The sequence below is a fragment of the Melampsora larici-populina genome (genome assembly GCF_000204055.1).
Source record: "Melampsora larici-populina 98AG31 unplaced genomic scaffold MELLAscaffold_60, whole genome shotgun sequence".
Taxonomy (NCBI): Eukaryota; Fungi; Basidiomycota; class Pucciniomycetes; order Pucciniales; family Melampsoraceae; genus Melampsora; species Melampsora laricis-populina.
In genome coordinates, this window is record NW_006768824.1 from 292461 (window position 1) to 306237 (window position 13777).

The 13777-nt window shown below is 42.8% G+C and overlaps 2 protein-coding genes across 2 annotated transcripts; both read right to left on the reverse strand.

The window, feature by feature from the left end:
• Positions 1 to 1818: 1818 nt before the first annotated feature.
• On the reverse strand, positions 1819 to 2776 carry MELLADRAFT_93723 (uncharacterized protein; the record flags this gene model as incomplete). Its single annotated transcript, XM_007416420.1, has 5 exons — positions 1819 to 1964; positions 2030 to 2134; positions 2188 to 2375; positions 2446 to 2671; positions 2743 to 2776. 5 exons carry the CDS (start codon positions 2774 to 2776, stop codon positions 1819 to 1821), a joined length of 699 nt encoding a protein of 232 aa, XP_007416482.1.
• Positions 2777 to 4140: 1364 nt separating this feature from the next.
• Positions 4141 to 4780, reverse strand: MELLADRAFT_93724 (uncharacterized protein; the record flags this gene model as incomplete). Its single annotated transcript, XM_007416419.1, has 2 exons — positions 4141 to 4172; positions 4246 to 4780. 2 exons carry the CDS (start codon positions 4778 to 4780, stop codon positions 4141 to 4143), a joined length of 567 nt encoding a protein of 188 aa, XP_007416481.1.
• Positions 4781 to 13777: the final 8997 nt, after the last annotated feature.

A 13777-nucleotide genomic window follows, 5' to 3' on the forward strand; every position in this document is an offset into this window, starting at 1 on the left:
TATTCACACTTGTGAAGAGGTGTGAAAATGTTGTTCACACTCTGAAACCTTGGTCACACCTTCATGGGTGTGTGAGATTGTGAAAGATGTGAGTCACACCGTATTCACACTTGTGAAGAGGTGTGATTCACAGCTTTCACACCCTGAAACCTTGGTCACTCCTTCTCAGGCGTGGTGAGATTGTGAAAGAGGTGATTCACACCGTATTCACACTTGTGAAGAGGTGTGAAAATGTTGTTCACACTCTGAAACCTTGGTCACACCTTCATGGGTGTGTGAGATTGTGAAAGATGTGAGTCACACCGTATTCACACTTGTGAAGAGCTGTGATTCACAGCTTTCACACCCTGAAACCTTGGTCACTCCTTCTCAGGCGTGGTGAGATTGTGAAAGAGGTGATTCACACCCTATTCACACTTGTGAAGAGGTGTGAAAATGTTATTCACACCTCTTAACCTTGGTCACTCCTTCATGGGTGTGTGAAATCGTGAAAGATGTGATTCACACCGTATTCACACTTGTGAAGAGGTGTGAAAATGTCATTCACACCTTCATAGGCGTGGTGAGATTGTGAAAGATGTGATTCACACCCTATTCACACTTGTGAAGAGGTGTGAAAATGTTATTCACACCTCTTAACCGTGGTCACTCCTTCATGGGTGTGTGAAATCGTGAAAGATGGTGATTCACACCGTATTCACACTTGTGAAGAGGTGTGAAAATGTTATTCACACCTTTTAACCGTGGTCACACCTTCATAGGCGTGGTGAGATTGTGAAAGATGTGATTCACACCCTATTCACACTTGTGAAGAGGTGTGAAAATCTTATTAACACTTTGCATTATTCAGGATATTCAGGAAAGTCTCATCTCACAGACGAGCTGAAAGTGTGAATAGTGTGAATCACACTATTCACACTTTCACAGATGGGTGAAAGCTGTGATTCCAGTTCTGAACCCTTGAACAAAGCTTCACGGGTGCAATGCCAGTGTGAAACTTTGTAATCACACTCCATCCACTTTGGTGAAGCGGTGTGCCAGGTGTGAATTTTATTTTCAAATCCTTAAATGAGATTTTCACAGGTGTAAGGTCAGTGTGAAAAGTGGGAAATATTTCATTTTGAATCGGAACACATCCACCACTAAAGTGGATTGAAAAAGGAATGTGGAAGTTTTCTAAACATCTGTGACCTCTAGACTAATCAAACTCATCGTCATCATGCTCAAGTATTTCATGATAAACATCATCATAAACATCATCTTCCCCATTTTCTTCCTCTTCACCCACAATTGTCGGGACACGTACCATTGTTTCCCACTCTGCAAGACACTTTTTTACCATTGATCTCCACTTTTCTTGTAATTCATCATCACTGCCTGTTTCACACACATTGTAAGGTTCCGATTGGTGCAGCAAGCTGATGATGGCGCCATTCCAGCTTAACCACATCCGCCAAGCTTCCCGCGATAAAGTACAAGCAATTGCCAGCATCATATATTTACTTGCCCATGTTGGGATGATGTCTACAATGAACACAAATTGAGGTATGTTACCAAACAATCTTTGACAAAACATATCAACTCACCATTGGTGTTATTCTGATGTAGGTTGTCAATCTTGCCTTGATACTGAACTGCCCAGTTCAGCATTTGTCTGGCCTCTTTTGCAATACGGCGAAGCTCCTCCGTACACCGACATACTGTGATGTAAGCTTCCATCCCTTCCTGGGTTGCTTCGTCAACGGCCCAAGGTTCAGTCGAGTGAATGATGCTACCAAAGTTGAGAAACGGGTGGCGTAAATCCATTGCTTCAACCTCTTAAAGAGTAGGGGTGGCCAGTGATGGGTCAGGTGCAAACTGCTCATTGTATTGCTTGGCAAGTCTGATATATGTAGCATGCTTTTGTCGTAGCTTAGTATTCTTCAGTAGTCGCAAAGTATTCATCTTTTTTTGAACATTAGTACCTATCACCAGTGAACATGTCAATGCAAGAATATGTTGAGACAAGTGAAACAATGACCGGATTTACCTCGAGCGTGACTGGCTCTCCTTCTATGCTCAATAACTCCCACCTTTGCACCAAGTAGCTTTCCTTTTGCAACACGGATTTTAACTAGAGGTTTTGCTCGAGCATCTGAGGATAGAATATTTTAGTCAGTACGGCGGCGTTAGTCATGGGTACCTTACAGCGCTCAACATTGGAAGCACCTGATGTACCAGTGAGTTCACATAACTCGGCATCTCCAAGCTTCTCAGTAACACACTCAATGGCTTTTTCAAGCAACACCAAGGTATTAGGACCACCGCTAGCATGTCTATGCTTTCGACGGCGTCGCCTAGACCGTTTATTCTTGTCCATGGTTTCCAGCTTGTCCCTGATGGGAAAATTTCAATCTTAATCAGTTTCTCTGCCCTCCCTGCCGTTCAGCGCAGATGCGAACTTACTGAGCAGCCACTAGCTGCTCCTCCAAATCAACGAGTTCAGCCACATGTTCCAAGTAATCGGCGCTGCTTTGGCTGATGGTTTGACTTTGTATTGCCTTCTTACGCTCGCATTGATTCTTGAAGTACTCTTCAGTATGACCATGCTGGCGGTCAAGCTGCCTCAATATACATCTTGCTGCCAAAAGTTTTTTCTGAGTCTGCTGCAGATGTTTCAGGCTGCGCGCAGCTATTGTTTCAAAGGAAGTTTTATTATCAGGAGTTGCCTAGTTGCCTGGATAGAGAGGTTGGACTTCTTACCAGAGTTATGTCTTCCTCGTTCATTCCGGTGCATAGCTCAGAAGTTCAAAGCTGTCAGGCGATGCTGTTTTGTTGAGTAACGCAGTGGCCTAACCAAAGGTTCAAAATCTGACCAAATTCGTTCCATTCCCTCGCCATCGGAGAGACCCCAGCCATTGTTGAGCCGTGGGTTATAATCAAGTTGACATGCCCACTCGTGCACAAATGAGTGGAACAAACTGGTTCCAAACTTGAGCCGGTCTTTTTCCCGTTCTTGTGGAAAGTAATTATGCTGGTGCAAAGGATTTCAAATAAATCAATGAAGGGTACAATATCCATAAGATATACGCCATACCTTCACTATGCTCTTTTGTAAAGTGCAGCCAATATCATATAGAAGTCCAAGGGTCTGATGTAGTTCTCCGTCTCTGTCTTCCCTGGCCTCGGTGGCTTTAAGGAGCCAATTCAATAAAGTAAGTAGAAAAATGTTTCTAGCAAGCATTTTACACACTATCAGTACAAACAGATCACACTGCAGCAGAGGATAAGGTAACCCACTTTTCACCACTTTGAATAATGCTAATGAAACGAAGACATTGATCATGTCGACACCCCATTCCCATTAACCCTGTTTCGTCACAACCTTTCCAGTGAGACTTGCCTCGCACATCATCAGTGGCTGTATGCCGCGCCGCACAGGGATCCTATCAACAGAAATTGTGGTTGAAAGAGCTATATCATGAAGGTATCGATATGAATCATAAAAATCTCACTAACTACCTCGGCCTCATGCCATGGCACCTTGGCTTTAGCATTATTTGCTTGCCTACCGCGACAGGTACGACCTGTTTGCGACCATTCGTTTTGGAGGGTTTCCATTTCCTTGGGAGGTAAGAACAGAGATGGTGTGACGATTTCACCTTTTTCAATACTAGCCGCCAAGTGTCTACGGTGCTGGAAGTTACCATCAATACAAACAATGTGATCCGGTTCCCCTGTCGGAAGAGGCCCCACGCCTGGCCCAAAACACTGGGGACAAATTCCTGCTAGCTTGTCCTGAACTGTCAGATGGAGGCTCTTGTTGACGGCTTCTTCAGTCATGACGATCATTTCTCGATACGCATCAATGGCTGACGAGAGTGGCTGATGCCATTCACGGCACTAAAAGAATAATTTCAACATCAGAACATGAATACCCAAATAAATAATGGATGTACATTTGTTCCTCCACCTCTTTTTAGGAATAAAGGATTCCCTTCATCCAGAAATTCATTAAGGGCCTCCGAAAATGGATGGAAACGCAGGCTGCAGTATTTCCACACTATGTGGAAAAATCGCAAAAGTCGAATGGTAACAACTGACTGAGGCCTGACCGGCTTACCTCCAATATAACCGGCTTGAATCAGGCGCACTTGATCATTAGGGGAACATGGACACATCTTCAACTTTATCTGTTTACGAACTGGATTAGGAAACCATTAGTAGTAATCATATAGCTAGCTCCTTTACCTCAATTGAACTTACATGTAAGATCAAGCACATCAAAAGTGCGAATGGTACCTGTACAGTTACACGGTTCCTTCCAGTCCTTAAATCGAGTCTCGACATTGGACCAGTTATTGGTTCTCTGCTGACAGGCCAAGAAGACTGGAAACATGGCCGGATATCGATTGCGCCAATCCTCTTCCTCCCGTTGGCGCCGTCCTGCATGAAATCCTTCGTTAAGGCCAAAAGCAAACACTTCACCAGTGAGATTGGCATCATGAGGTGGAGGACTGGGCGGTAATTGTCCAAGTTGGTCTGGTTCCTCGTCTCTATCACCCTCGTCGAAAGCTGGGAGTTCAGCCATTGGAATGATGATATCGCCTGAACCACCTGGCACGAGTGGGTCGGCGCAATCGTATTGTTCGGCAGCGTTTGAAACAGCTTGACCAACTGTTATTTCCGCGTGGACACGGCTACGGCGTTTCATGGCAAGGCACCGAGCATCAAGCTTGTTCTGAGGTTTTCGCTTGAGGTTTTCAGGCTTCTTGAGTTTGACTTTCTTCTGGTTGGTCATATTTGAATAATATAAGACAATGTAAGATTTGATGATTACTAATGGTTTCCAACCTGATGCACTACACCATGTACAAAGGAGTCTTGACAAATTGGCAAATGGAAAACTGTCACTTACCATTTTGGGGTTGTTCAGATATCAGCTTGTGAAAGCAGCGGTGATTAATTTCAAAAACAATTTTTTGGGGCTTCCTTTTCAGCGGTGAAGTTTCATTAGGGCTATTGTGGCACTAATGTACTGGTGATGCTTCCGTCATCCCAGGAACATTCACAGTGCTGTCATCCCTGGGATAAACAAAGTGCTGTCACCCCTAGGTTCTCAATGATAACCATCACCAGAGTTATTCATTTGAAACAATAGACAATTCATATTGGTGATCTGTCCACATCTGTCACCCCCTGGGATTCATACAGGGCTGTCCAACCAAGTTTAATCATGGTTGGTTGGTCCCCTTGATTTCAACTGTCTGTCAAAATATAAGTTTCAGAGTACCTTTTGGGTCGGTGCTTCCAATCACCTTCTATCTTGGCACAGAAACTTAGTTGGGCGGGTTTTGTGACCTAATTAGGGATGGATGCTGTCAAACACAGTACAAGTATGGGCTTAAAAAAAACCTTACTTTGACTCACCCTCTTTCCACCACTCAGTTTAATGCTGATCAACAATCTGAGGATGAGCCAGGGTAAGAGAACATTGTTCAAGTGTTTTCATTCTTGGTTTATCACATAGCATTGTATTACTTAAAATGATTGCCACAGAAGCGCCACCAATGGTAGGTTGTGAATCATACAACCACCATAGTACCCCATAAATAGACTCCAAGGGTGAAGGTGGTTGATGGTGGAACAAACATCAATGAACAAACTATGCCATAACCAACTGTGTGTGTGTGGTGGTTTTGGTATCTTCAAAGAGACCTAAACTGCAACTATAACTCCCTGGTGTAAAGACTTATGTACATTCATCCTCAATGTGGGCCTATTGTGTGAACACATGCAGCAACCAAGTCAAGGAGTGGTGTGACACTTCATGAGTGGGATGCTGCATGTGTTCACACAATAGTCCTCCCAAAATGATTTGGCACACTCAGACATGCTATAACATTCCAGTGTTAAAATTTATGTCCAAAAGATCCTCAATGACTGACTATATGCAACATTATGCAACAACCAAGTCATGGAGGGGTTGAGTGTGATACAAACCTTGGTTGAAGGTTTGTATCACACTCAATAGTGCTCCCAAAATCATTTGGAACACTCAGATCAGCCATAAGTCCAGGGCGTAAAAAGTTATGGTAGAAATATGCTTAATTACGGGCCTCTTTGGCTACATGTACCAAAACACACCACATCCAAGTCATGGAGGGTTGAGTGTGATACAAACCTTGGTTGAAGGTTTGTATCACACTCAATAGTGCTCCCAAAATCATTTGGAACACTCAGATCAGCCATAAGTCCAGGGCATAAAAAGTTATGGTAGAAATATGCTTAATTACGGGCCTCTTTGGCTACATGTACCAAAGCACACAACATCCAAGTCATGGAGGATGGAGTCACTTCATGACTTGGTTGCTGGTTTGTATCACACTGAACAGTGCTTCCAAAATCATTTGGAACACTCACATCAGCCATAAGTCAAGGGCGTAAAAAGTTATGATAGAAATATGCTTAATTACGGGCCTCTTTGGCTACATGTACCAAAACACACAACATCCAAGTCATGGAGGATGGAGTCACTTCATGACTTGGTTGCTGGTTTGTATCACACTGAACAGTGCTTCCAAAATCATTTGGAACACTCACATCAGCCATAAGTCAAGGGCGTAAAAAGGTAGGGGGCATCTTGGGCTCTATGTACCCAAACAAGCAAGCAACATACAAGTCATGGAGGGTGGTGTCACTTCCAGACCAGGAAGATATTTGGTCCTACACCCAACAAGGATCCAAAAAAGATATTCAAAGGCTGTTGGAACACTCCCTCAGCCTTCAACCCCAGAAGCCTGAATGTATATGATCAATCCAATAGGGGCAGTCTTAATATATTCAACACTAGGTGAGTGTTGAAATATATTGTGTAACCATCAGACACAACAATGCCAACACATAGCAACCAACCTGCACACAGATGCTATGGCACCATAGCATCTTTCAAGGGGGACAGATGCTATGAGACAATAACCCAAAAACCAACCCCCACCACTGTGATTCCTCAGTAGTAATTTTTTACTACCAACCTTAAGCAAAGTGGTTGTTGAATTGGTGTGTAATATATATGTCCACATATATATATTTGTCAATTATTCCTATGCTCATTATTTTATCAAGGAGTGGACCCAGTATTCTATTTGCGTGGCAAGACATAGTGAACAACCTAGGTCACTATGTAATTCACTCACATACTGACCAACGTATGCCAAGAACATATGTGTGCTAAACCTAACCCTATTAACGTAACATACACTTAACTCAGGACAGTTAGGTTTTCCAAAAAATGTTCCACCCAAACTTCAGGTAACCCACGAGTCACCTGACCTGGTGTTTTGAATTCAGCCAGTGCACTTCCAACCTCGAATCCAACTCCGATCTTCGAAAAGTCCAAGATCGACCACAAGTTTGAAGGATTTGTCCTACCCCTTACTACCTTCCATTACATTCCTGAAGTCGCTGCTTGACCTGTCTATTGTCGGACTCTGAGCTACGAATAGGCAGGTGATACGGCATTCAGTGTGTGGAATTGGCGGCTGGTACTGGTAATCAACTTTCAAACATCGAAACAATCAGGACGATACAAATCATACAAACGTGATCGATCGCAGGCTCTTGTTTGTAATCGCTTGGCTGGCAAGGTCAGTGAATTGATCTTCTTTTTTTAAGTGTTCTCAAAACAACCTACTTACAGTGGACACCGTCTCGTAATTCCAGATTCACCTCCAAACCACCGGACTTACGGCTTCTGTGCGGCGTTCTATTGCCGGGCTCTGCGCTACTACAAATACACGGTTGCGAGACACAACGAGGAGAACAAGACGTCGCGTAGGAACGACGTATTGTTGAAGTGCTATCCTGGGGCACGCGCTAAATTGTTCTGTATCTTGAACAATATTGTGTAAGTTTAGATACTGCGATGGCTTTCACCAAAGTTCTCTAGGTGCTTCCGATCAAAAAGAAATGGCTTATATTGATCTATTGATGTCATCAGGTCCGATTCAAAATCGAACGGGTTCGATACTTTGGACCCGACACGCTATATCGTTCTCTATCCTCAACAACCTCTTGTAAGCTTATGTACTGCGATTGCTGTCATCCAAGTTGTCTAGTAGCTGTCAAATCAATTGCATTGATTTATATTGATCGATTAATGTCAGGTCCGAGAATCACCTTTGGGGGTCAGCACGACATATATTATCTGATATCATTTAGAACTGTACGTACATCATCCCCACATCTCACCCACCCACCGTCGACATCGTCGGTTCATATTATCGCACTGATGCATTGAACTTAGCTTTTGTGTCCATAGGATCATCACATCATGGGACGCAAGCGGAACCGAGCAGCCCAAAGGGCAGCAGGAGCCAAGCCCGCGAATTATCGATCGAAAACATCGCCTTCTTACCGCAAATATCAGCACAATCGTGAGAAGAAAGGAGGTATTGGACACGCTTTCTATCGTTATCACCGAAAGCGTACAGCCATCAAGTGTCAATTGGCCACGGAACTCGGGCTACCACTCAACACTAAGTTCATTTTCCGGTTGGGACCCCACGATCAAAAGGATACTGACAAAGTGAAAGACATCGAAATTTCTCACGGAACTGTTGCAGTTATCAACAAAGCGGACCTGTCTTTAGTCCTAGCTGTTTGATGTTCAAGGTTTCGCACGATGGATGATGACCTGAGAAAGCAATTCAATCATTCTATATCCACCATCTTCCAGCACGCACGAGCACGTTACGAATGTAAAATCAACGGCTCTCACAAAGATAAGAACAACCTCAATCATCCCGATGATCAACAATATGAACATGATTACCGAGATGATGAACATGTTTGTGGTTGGATGGGGTGTTGTGGATGGCGAGGTGGAACAGATCCGGGCAAATCACTTGGTTAGTAAATTTGCTATCTGACTCTCATTCAGCACGTCACATGTGAAGATACACTAATACTGTCATCTTTGTGATATCATGATGTAGGTGCCTATGCTATGGCCGCCTTTACCGCAACTTCCATAGATCGCATGTTAACCGACAAGCAACGGATGGAACGATTTCATATCATACGTGATTTCCTAGCAGGCCGATTTGCAAGCCTTTCACTATATGTATTCAAAACGAACCTTGCCCTTGGCCTCACTACAAATGTCCCTGGTTTTGACGACGAGAAGTGGCAGGATACACCTAATGGTTTGGTTTTTGCGTCTAACATCACAGTATCATGTGATGGATTTGCCAATCGCATGCATACCGACAAGGATCACACACGATATGCCTTTGGCCTATTTGGACTTATCATTAGGGCGACCGGGGTTCCATGCAGCAAGGAAGAGGCAAAGTTACTAGGATCGGTTGAAGATCTGTACTTTGTAGTGAAGGACTTTGGCATTAAGATTGCTTTGAGTCGTTGCAACGGCCTGTATGAGATGTTATGGGATACTAAAGTAAGTACACTCATCTCTCATCATACTTGATGAGAATATTGATCAACACTCCATCAGATTCCCCATTATACGACGTCCTCGCGTTCACTTGATGAAAAAGGAAAGGCAGTTCCACCAAAAGAGTGTAAAGTCACCCAATTCGGATCATCTTGTCAATTGGATCCAACTACTCGAGAAGGAGAAGGAGGGTAAGACCCCACTTGAGTGGGAGGAATTCCGGGCCCAGCGAGTAAAAACTTATATAGATGAGAACCGTGTCAAGATGGATCGTGAGACAGCACGTCTAAAGATGCGTGTGGATTTGGCTAGGGAGAAAAGGGCAGCCAAAGTGCAAGCTTTGATCCAGCAATTGCCCGGAGCCTTGCTTATATCTCTTGAAGTTGCCAAATGATGAATCTATATCTCAACTTTTCATTTTTTCATTTCAGCTGATCGTAAATGTCACATATAGTTACAGTTATTTTTCATATTCTTCTTTTTAACTGAATCAGTGAAGCTTTGGAGGAGGATCTGTAATGTCCAAAAGCCATTCCCCGTATATTTATGTCTGATATTGAATTTGATTCGAAATCAAATTCTGGAAGGGCATGCTTGAAACTGTCGTGAAATCGCACTGTTCTTTAGTAATCTCTCAATTGATCAAATCCAGAGACATTTGCAAAGTCGGTTGAGACCAACTTCTCAACATAGGTAGCAGTGAACACACACTTTACATTTGTTTATGAAGAAGTCATGAAGGTGTGTGAAATCTGTTTTCACACCTCCAAAAGTGACAATGATCCTTCACACGCTTCACACTTATGTGGAGATGTGTGAAGGATCAATTCCCTATTGTAGGAGTGAATCAATAAACAAGTGAATTTAACACCAGGAGAGGAGTGAATTTATCCTTCACACATCCTCAAATCAGTGTGAAGACGTGTGAAGATGTATGTTTTCACACCTCTCCAAGTGAAAATGATGCTTCACACGCTTCACACCAAATCAGTGTGAAGACGTGTGAAGATGTATGTTTTCACACCTCTCCAAGTGAAAATGATGCTTCACATGCTTCACACTTGTTTGAAGATGTGTGATGGATAAATTCCCTATTGCAGGTGTGAATCAATAAACAAGTGAATTTAACCCCAGGAGAGAAGTGAATTTATTCTTCACACATCCTCTCCTCAGTGTGAAGACGTGTGAAGACGTGTGAAGACGTGTGAAGACGTATGTTTTCACACCTCTACAAGTGAAAATGATGCTTCAGATGCTTTAAACTTATTGGGAGATGTGTGAAGGATAAAACCCCTATTGTAGGGTGAATGAATAGGTGAATTTGTGTTTAAGACATGCAGAGGAGTGAAAGCATCCTTCACACAACCCCAAACCAGTGTGAAGAGGTGTGAAGTATGTTTTCACACTTCTGAAAGTGAATATCATGCTTCAATATCTTCACACTGATTTGAGGATGTGTGAAGAATAATTTACCACCTAGTATTCTTGTCACTTCTTGTAGGTTTGAATCAATAAGTGAATTTGTGTCTAACACATGGGTAGGAGTGAAATTATCCTTCACACATCCCTGCATCAGTGTGAAGAGATGTGAAGAATTTTTTCACACCTTTCCAAGTGAAACTGATGCGACATTATCCTTCACACATCCCTGAATCAGTGTGAAGAGATGTGAAGAAGTTTTTCACACCACTCCAAGTGGAACTGATTCGACACAGGCTTCACTGATTTGAGGATGTGTGAATGATAATTTCCCTATTGTAGGTGTGAACCAATAAATAAGTGAATTTAACACATGGGTAGGAGTGAAATTATCATTCACACATCCTCAAGTCAGAGTGAAGAGGTGTGAAGTATGATTTCACACCTCTCTGAAAGTGAATATCATGCTTCACACAATTGACACTCATTTGAGGATGTGTGAATGATAATTTCCCACCTATTCAACTTGTCACTTATTGTAGGTGTGAATCAATAAGGGAATTTGTATTTAACACATGTATAGGAGAGAAACTATCATATCCTCCAATCATTGTGAATAGGTAAGTATATAATCACACCTCTTACAGTGAAAATCATGCTTGACACGCTTAACACATATTTGAGGACCAATCCTTATTATTGCTTCTTGTAGGTGAAGTGCATTTGTAATAGCACTTCAACTTATTTATGAAAGAAATATTGGTTGTTTTATTGCAACAACAAATTAAATTCACAGAGTGGCAAGCATGATGGGTAACATAGAGAACATACATTTACCACTGTGGTTCCTCTGTTTCTGTTAATTTTGTGTCATAATCACAAGCCAGTTCCTCAGCCACCACCTTTGCATCCATTTCCTCCGGCTCATCTTCTATTTCCTCCGGCTCAACTTCTATTGCATCACGCCTGGAATAAGATCCATCTCGATTGGTGATCCAATCTCTTTGCCATTTGAGATTCAAGTAAATAATAATGTTTTTCTCATATACCGACCACCAGGTATGAGCCTGGAATTCACGTACTTCCATCCAATCGGGATGAATGAAAGGGATAGGCAGGTTGTGATTGAAATCGAGTTTGAGTGGTATGAAATGATTCTCGTTGATGAAGGCCATGACAATTGGTTGATAACATTCATTGTCTTTGAGTTCATGGCAGTACGGTGCAAAGCAAGGAAGTATTAAGGAGCAGTTTGCTTCAGTTTTGCTGTAATAAATAACCGGCCTTTGGTATGCGTTGGCAATGATAAACCCTCCACATGGCATCGGAAACCATTCGCTCTGCTCTGCAGTTAGAGCAGTTGATTTCAAAATCGATTCGATAAGTGTGATATCGATGTCAACCGCAAACTTGAGGATATTTTCAGCATACCAGTCATACTTGGACTGTAGGTGTTGTAAAAGGACTGATCGGATAGTGGGTGCCTGGTTAGGTGTGAGTCCCAGTGAGACTGCGATGGTTGAGAAAGCGCAAAGGCCATCTTTCGGTACGTCTGTAGCATTTTTGACAAATGGAAATATGTATCGAGGTACATCCTGCAAAAATGGCCACTTCTGTCGAAGTGTAAGGTAAGGAGGGGCTCAGTGCTAATCTTCAAGATATACATTTATAAGCAAATGATACATACCTTCAAAACAACACACTCAATCTGAAGGTGTTCCTCCATTTCTTCTGGAGTAAAAGGTTTTTGACACTGTAGAACAAAAGTGATACAGATTAGAAATGCAATACTTTGTTTTTGAGAGTTGCTCGCATGGCAGGTACTGACTTTCTTTTTTTCCAAGAGCCTCTGAGGCTTTAAGGACTGACCTTCGGATGTCGGCTGGGTGGAATTGATGGCACATGGCAAGAAGACATCGGCTTTGGCTGCTGTTGTTTCTGCACTTGTGCTTGGCGATTCGGCACTTGCTGCCAAGGGAACTTCTGTCTCTCTTGGTGTTTCCGATTCTGCTCTTAGCTAAAAATTGAGAGTAACATCAGCACTTTTTTTGTATGGGATGAATTGGTGAGAGACTTACTTCTTCAAGACCTACTTCTTCTTCGGCAGCAGCTGCTACTTTGCGACGCGTAGACACTTTCGAGGGAAGAATGGGACCACTATCTTTGCGCTTTTGGCCTCGTCCGACAGCCTGGGCTTTCTCCTCGGTAGGAACTGAATGATGTTTACAGTGACACTTTCTACCTCCTCTGAGACTTCGATGTAACCATAACCCTTTGGCAATTTCGGCAAATCAGGGATAGTTGTGGTTTTGCCTTTGCAAATGTTTTGACCGGGTTCTTTGGTTTTGGCTTTCCGTGTGCGAAGACTTGGTGCCGGATTATCTTCAGCCTTGGAGATCTTACGTTTGCGAGTTTGAGATTTTGGAGCCTTAATTTGTTTGGCAAGAGGAAGTACTGAAGGGAACTCGATATCATTGACAGGCTGATCAAGGTTGGTGGGTAACACATCCACAGCAGCTTGCAACACAGAATTTTCTGCTGAAACCTTCTGAACTTCAGTGTTCAAATGCTCAGCTTTGACTTCAGGCGTATCCATGGTGATCTCGAGGTTGAAATCGGGTAAAGGTGAAGAACCTGCGAGGGTCAGATAGTTTGTTAGAGTTGAACGAACAAGAGAGTCAAGAAATAATTCATGACTCACGATTCTCGGTTGGATGATTCTCAGGATTCAATGGACAATTTACTCCTGAAACCGCCAGATCTTGATTTTTTGAAGGCTTAGCTTCAACTTCAGGTTCTTCCATCGGAATATCGAGTTTGAACTCGGGTAAAGGTGAAGAAGCTGCAGGATACAGATTTTTAGTTAGAGTTGAACAAACAAGATATCCCAAGAACAAAAGGAAGATGACTCACGATTTTTGG